At 41.1% G+C, this 7,306-nt stretch overlaps 1 protein-coding gene across 1 annotated transcript in view; it reads left to right on the top strand.

Annotated features, from left to right (window-relative positions):
• Positions 1-7,306, top strand: part of fgf11b (fibroblast growth factor 11b) — a 32,854-nt gene that overhangs the window by 13,226 nt on the left and 12,322 nt on the right. The window contains exon 2 of the mRNA XM_046040081.1: positions 7,172-7,282. Coding sequence (XP_045896037.1) covers positions 7,172-7,282 — 111 coding nt within the window. The remainder of the gene's footprint in view (positions 1-7,171; positions 7,283-7,306) is intronic.

Here is a 7,306-nt window from a genome sequence, read left to right as displayed (position 1 = left end):
TGCGCATATTCAGTAAGGCTGGGGTCAGTCAAATATGTTGATTTGTCAACGCGTTGCTGCACTCGGTCTTCCCTTCAGAGAATAAGCTGCAGCTTAACGACGTCGCCTTCGACCGTCTGAGGTTGGGGAGTATTTTAGACTGAAATGGCGCATCATGACGGCAGCAAGTCAGCACTGCTAATCCTGTATACTTTTTGTCTGCACACATTGACAATCAACATTAGGATTGTCAACACAAGGAATGTGTTTCTGTATGTCGTAGTCACTTGATTTTCTTAATAGCTGTTACATGCAAGTAATTTCTTACTGTTGCTACAGTCTGTAAATATTTTTATTTTCTTTGCTCCACACTGACGCAAAAATACATTTGCCAGAGATTATTTTACTCCTGAGATAAAATAAATCCAATCCATAAACCATTTTATGTTTTCAGTCAAGTACTTCAGCAAAAATACTGATTATCCAGTTCAGGAAAAGGGTTGACATACAGTTTTTGAATAACCTGTGTCACAGCAATCTTTTTGAATTTCAGGTCCAGTATTTTTCTGAGCAGGCATCTGACAGATTGCATCTGTTATTATTATTGATATCATAACACAGCAGTGACTCAATTTAAAATAAGCCACTATTATTATTATTCTAATGTGCTTTATGTGCCTCTTTTTCAGGGTGATTGAATAAAATGTTGAGTTATGAATGAGACAAGTTTTTGATATTTATATTGGATAAATTGTCATATTAATCGAGTAAAAATGTTTTGAGTAATCACAAATAAATTAGTCCTTAGAAAAAGGTCATCGTTAGGTGGAGCCTATATTGCTTTCCTGCTTGTCAACTGCAAGTCATATATTCGTTCATGTGTGGAGAGGTCACTTGAAAACGGGCCTGCTGACGAGTCAACATGTCGCCGCGTGCGCTGACAACACCTGATGTACATAAACAGACAGGGAGCTCGCTTTGACCCACACTCCACTGACCTGGATCAGCGAATGTTTTCTGTCACTCAAGCCCACACGTGTCCCAGGAGTGCTGAATGTAGTCACACCCCTCCTCTCCACGGGAAATACCCAGAACTGTCGAGGCTGCAGGTTGTGTTTCTGGCGCAGCTATAGTGAAAGTTCTGCAAGGGAGACGCAGGCATGCTCAGCCTGAAAGATAATGTGCACTCCCTGCCTTTCTTTTAAAGAAAACAGAAAAGGGATGCACCTCACGCAAGATGACTCACATGGGATAGGACACATATGGTAGGATTAATAATGATTATGAGCATTCTCAATTGGCTCAAGAGAGAAGATTTTTTCACTCAGTGCTGATCCATTTACTGAATGGTCATGGTCGATTTTTTCAGAAAACCTGAGTAAAATGTAATACTTTGCTCACAGAAGAATATTTAGCATGAGTTGGGAATCTAAGCCTGTTAATCTGAGTTAAGTTAAACATCCCTTCCACCACTCTGAGCACAACAGGTTTTATTCCCACCACAATTTCAATGTCAACCTACTCCCTTTTCAGTCATGAGTACTTGAGGGTGCATTTTCTCCCTTTTCACTTTCATGCAAAAACAAAAAGGCCATTTTAAACCCCTCAGGTGGATTCACATTTCTGCGTCACATGAATGTCAAATCACCAAGGCTCTTCTGAATTGTTAAGACTATTTTGATAATCAGTGAATCCTTGCAGTCATTTGTCAAGAAAAAAAGACAAAGGTTCTGTTTCAAGCTCCTGGTGGTAAATTAAACATCTTCGGGTTTAGTCAGGTCAAACAAGCCGTTTGACTTTGTCTCTTTGGACACATTTCACAAGATAAATCTGAAGGGTTGTGCGGTGATTAATGGAGTATGAGCTCTGATATACTTTTGTTGTCCTTTTTGGGATTTATCTCTAAGCTATTTGTGCCTTTAACAGTTTTTTTTAAATGGAACAGCTAGCTATTCATTGACATCTGAAATGTGACAAGGGGCCCCAACTAGACACAGATTTTTAAAGCACATTTTATAAGCGTATTATATGTTTGGTTTTTTTTACGTAAAATATTAATCTGAAAAGTTACTTGTAACTACAGCTGTCAGATGAATGTAGGCAGTGAAAATGACAATATTTCTCTTTGAAATGTGGTGGATTAGAAGAAGTTCTTATACCTCAAAATTGTACTTAGGTACCTTCCACCAGTGCAATAGAAGCTGCCTGACTTCAAATATTAAATTAGTTTGGGTTATGGTCTTATAAAACTATGATTGCTTTTGGCTCCCTGCCATATAAAATACGCTCTTACTGTTTGAATCCAAGTAGGCTATGCCCTAACATTCCCAAATCACTAAACATGACCTTTGAGTCAGTAGCTTTCCGAGTTATCATCCTCTCTGTTTACCCCCGTGGAGCAGTAGAGACTACATGTGCACACTACGCATCCTCATGATACAAACACAGGCTTTTTGCTCATGTAAACAACTCTGTGTGCTTTGCTAATCCAACCAGAGGTAGACTCCTGTCACAGTGTGTCACTATCTGTCAGTGTACTTCTCCGGGGCTTATGAAGGGGAAGGAAAGTTGGCTTCCCTAGTAATGTGTGCTCACTCTTATGTGGCTTGGACGCAAACCACTCCAGCGATTTTACAGATGAAGTTCAGTTTAGTTGTCACGGGGAGTACTACTCAGCCTGTGAAAACACTTGTATAATGTCTGCTGTGGCTCTGGAGGGCCACACCAGAGCTTTGCGAGGTTTGAATAAATAACCCTTGCCATGTCATCAGGGTTAATGCTGGTGTTGCAATCAGAAACTGGGGGGGTTTGAAAGAAGTAGGCGTTTAGGAGTCAGAAAAATCTAATGAAAGATGCTGTCCAGTTGCATCATGGGAAATGTAGGATGGTTTTGGAGTTTGAGCCATAATAGGGACTAAAAGTCAGGAATTTCTCTGCCTCTGCTGTTTCAATTTTGACCATTGTTTTTAATGTTTAAAATCTCTCTCTTGAGAATTTATTCATTGAAATGCAATAGAAAATCTCTCAAGTACCCCTTTCATTTATCTGCTGCAGCAGAAAGGTAAAAAAAAAAGCTATGTTCCAAGTCAGTGCCATATATACAGACGCCATACTATTCTGTATAAAACATTCTACATGTGAATGGAAAGCATTGTTAATGATATTAAGAAAATATCCTTCAGTACTGGGTCTTGTTTATAGAATATGTTTTCCAACCTTTAAAAGAGATGTGTGTTTGTGTTTTTGTGTCTTGCACTGTATTTTACTCCTTTTTTTGATGAAACAGTTACTTATGCAACAAAGTGACATGTTTGTTGAAGCCTTGATGTTTTCACTCCTAAAGCCAACATCCTGCAACATTAACAACAAGGCAGAAAAAGTGTGTGTGTGTGTGTGTGTGCGCGCGCGCGCGTGTGTGCGTGTGCGTGCGTGTGTGTAGACATTATATATATTATGCAGACACAGATGCTGTCAAGACAGCGAGAGGGGAGCAGTTGGTAGAATACGCATGGGGATGTAGTGTTTCTATTTGATGACACTGAGTCGAGTCAGTGTTATGCACAGTTTTGTTAATTTGCATGTTGTTAAAAGCCTTGTAGTAGTCGACGGTTACAGCCAAAAGAGAGCTTTAGAATATTACAGTAGATCCAGGCGTACACGAAAAGAAGACTAATTTTGCACTAAATCCACTTTCTTTGAGTTTGTAAGTTATATATATTGTCGATTTATCTGTTGATCTCTAGACCCCAAGAAATCTGTGCAAAATCTATGAGAGAATTACTGTCAGCAAAAATCAAACCAGGATCAAATGATAAAAATGTAATTTACTAACTCAAAAAGGTGGATTTAGTATTATGTTATAGATAATATAGAATATTTCAGTCTATACCAGTCAGCATCCTGATCCTGTGGACCTGACTCACTAAACCTAAATCAAGAATGATTGGTTCTTATTAAATTTGTAAAAGGGTTGGGATTCCCTCATCAATCTTCTCCAGCAAATTTGTAAGAAATGAAAGTCAAGAAAGATTAAGGTAGATACAGGCATATACAGCTGTGTATGTTGATCATAGTAATGACACAAAAGTGGTTTTATGAGCCTTATTTATGACTCCTTCTAATAGAACTGTTCTGTCAGTTTACAGTAAAGATTATAAAACCCTATTATGGCGACGTATTGACATGTACCTCCCAGTTCTAAATGTCTGCAACTTCATAATTTAGTCTCAGTAGGGAAACATGAGTGCAATTCAGGAGGACAATGACTTTTAGAGAACCAAAAAATGTGACTTTGGACCTAAATACTTCATAGTTGCAATATTTGTATGCAAGACTCCCCCGGAGCTGTTTTTTTGTTTTATTATGTATGAATCTCTAATGCATGTGTCATGGTTTCAGCTGGGAGCATGCTTTTATTACACTGGATCAGAATTTATTGTGTGTTGGAGGATGAGGATGTTGAAGTCAGAGCCAGCTCTAAGTGAAACATTAGTTTTAGTGCCCCTGACACCGAGCATGGGAGTTTTGATTGCAGCCATATTGCACAAGCTGTCTATTGAATTTCGGCCTAAATGCACTTTTTCTCTAGCACATACAGCCGTCACTCTTGATGAAATAACAGTGTCATCTCATTCTCTCTGTTCCCCTGCCGTCCCTCTGCTCACTTCTCTCCTCCCTGATCCTCCCATTTCCCTTTCTTTCTCACTCTCTCTCATCTCGCTGTGTTGCATCTGTGGGGACAAGTAATGAACGGCTTCCCTCCTCTGATTGGATGATGTATGAAATTATTAGGTGGGATGAAGGCGTACATAACTGAAAGGGTATGACATGGAAAAGGGGAGGGAAGAAGAACAAAGTGCAGGAGTAGAGACACTGAAATGTTTTGAAAAGCAGCTTTGAAAGAGAGAGGATAGGGAGTGCTACAGATGCTTGCTTGTAACAATGGGAGTAGGTCACAGTTTCACTGATGCCTCAACCCTGGCACACTTCCTTTGGGAAACTGTCCTACAGATCCCATCCCTGCATCTTCTGCCTCTCTCTTGCCGAAGAAGACAGGCAGATTGCGCAGTGCCCTAGGTTCTTCTCTGGGGAGTGTGAGTGAGGACATGGGCGAGGTTTAGCAGAGGGGGAACTCCCAGGCGGCCCTCAGTCCTCCATTGGCTGCCATGAACTGCTCATTCCACGTTTCAACTCCCTTATTAAATATGCGCTGAAGGAGACTGGTCAGTTCACTCACCAGCCTCAACAACTGAGCTTTAAACTCAGACAGGGGAGTAGTGTGGCTGAGGCAGCGAGGTGCTGAGCTCCGGAGACAACTTAGATTTCCATAATGCAGAGAGTGGTTTGTGTAATTGAGAGAAGCACTGTTGATGTCTGAGAGCTGCTGCAAATATTCCGTCCGTTTCTTAAATGAACGCAAAGTAGGCTGCAGGGACTCATGAAACATTCAGCCTCTCGATTCACCCTCCATCCTCTCTTCCTCCACCCAGCCACCTTGATTATACATCTTTTATTTAGCGGGAGACAGACTAACTCTCTCGCTTGACTTCTCTGAAGGCCCCAGATCTTGCTATAAATACCACTGGTAGCAAGACAGCAGACTGATGTGATAGCTTAATTTATACATGCATTTTCTTCATCAGTTAGTTGAATTACTAATTTCTGATTTGTTAGGCTCATACATTCCCAGTTTGGCTCATACATTCCCAGTGTTAAGTGAATTAGTCTGAATCTGTACCTTGGGCAATTCGCTAATTAACTAAGAAGTTTGTATTGAATAATGAAAACCCAAACTGTATTTATTGTAGGGCTGAAACGATTTATCAATTAAATCGATTCCTAAAATGCATCGATGCAAATTCTTTGCATGGAGGCTTTGTTTAATCCATATACAGCACACTGTTTCACACGGACACTATTACTGTCGCAAATCATTCTTACGCTGTGAACGCGACGTGATTATGATGGAGCTGTTTGCAAAGTGGAGGAAGAGAGAGAAAATAGCGAGGGACAAAGAAGAAAGTGTCCAAAGTATGGGATTATTTAAAGCTAAAAGAAAACAACAACTCTGTAATGTCACAGTCCGTCCACCATCAAAATGAAACTTATGTGGCCTCGCAACTGCCCAACAGCGCCTGATCAGAAAGCACCCGGTGTTCTGCCAGCGGACCACAGACAAGGTAACGGTAACAGCAACTTTAGCATTTAACCGAAATCATGATTGACTGTTGAGTTGAAGGCTAGCCAAAGTAAGCCGCAATCCTCAGCTGAAAATGTACACACGTGTATTTGTTGTTCTCCTGGTTAAGCCGTGAGTTTGGGTTGTAACGTCGCAGTCAAGAGTTATCTGTCGGGAGCTGCAAGTTAAGGCTCGTGCAGACTACACGACTTTCAGCGTCGGCCGATGGCCGTGCAGTTCAGACTACACAACTTGCCGTCTTGTGAGGGGATTCTTGAAGTCGTTGTGGCGTTCACACTACGTGACTGATCTGTGACAGGGGGTCACGCACTACACGAGCTGGCAGCGGCTGTGTCACCTGACACTGTAATGTGAAATGGGAAATGAGCAATCCTGAACACGAAACAGCTGTTTGTTATTATAAATATAGCGATTATAAAGACAAAAAAATATGGGTGAAACAATGGATTAGCACACACAGGTAACAGGGATCATCTGTGCTACAGAGAGAGCTGGAGGGGAGTAAAGTGTTTTGCAGTGAAAAAGTAGCTGCCTGCTCTCATTGGCTGGATGTTGCAGTAGGCGTTTGGGAGGGTGGGGGGTGGGGCGCCACCAAGGAAAAGTACTTAAACGACGCATCGATGAATCTGTGAAATAATCTATAGAAGCTTTGAGTAAGCTGCAGCCCTAATTTTTTGTGCTGAATATTTTTATATTTTCCCTCCGCTAGAGAGAAATGGCTAACTTCTAAGAAGAACTAAACAACATGCTCACAATGACAATCTTGATATGCTGATGGATGTTATAATGTTTAACATTGTCATGTCTTAGTTTAGTGTGTTGGCATGCTAACATTTGGTAATTAACACTAAACTCTGTGGTTTAATCTCTGACATATTTGACTAAGCCTTTTCTGTTTTCAGGTTCTGTAAATTAGTGAATGTCATCTCTGCTCTCGACCTCTGGTCACGGCACCTGCCTAATACAATGTTGTTTTCCTGTGCTCCCTTGCAGAGCCACAGCTGAAGGGCATTGTTACCCGACTATACAGCCAACATGGATACTACCTGCAGATGCAGCCTGACGGCACCATGGACAGCACAAGGGATGAAAGCAGCTCATTTTGTGAGTGTGTGTGTGTGTGTGTGT

This window comes from Micropterus dolomieu, linkage group LG23 (assembly GCF_021292245.1).
Source record: "Micropterus dolomieu isolate WLL.071019.BEF.003 ecotype Adirondacks linkage group LG23, ASM2129224v1, whole genome shotgun sequence".
Lineage (NCBI taxonomy): Eukaryota > Metazoa > Chordata > Actinopteri > Centrarchiformes > Centrarchidae > Micropterus > Micropterus dolomieu.
Note: the sequence above shows the minus strand (reverse complement) of the source record. Positions and strands in the feature narration are given on the sequence as shown.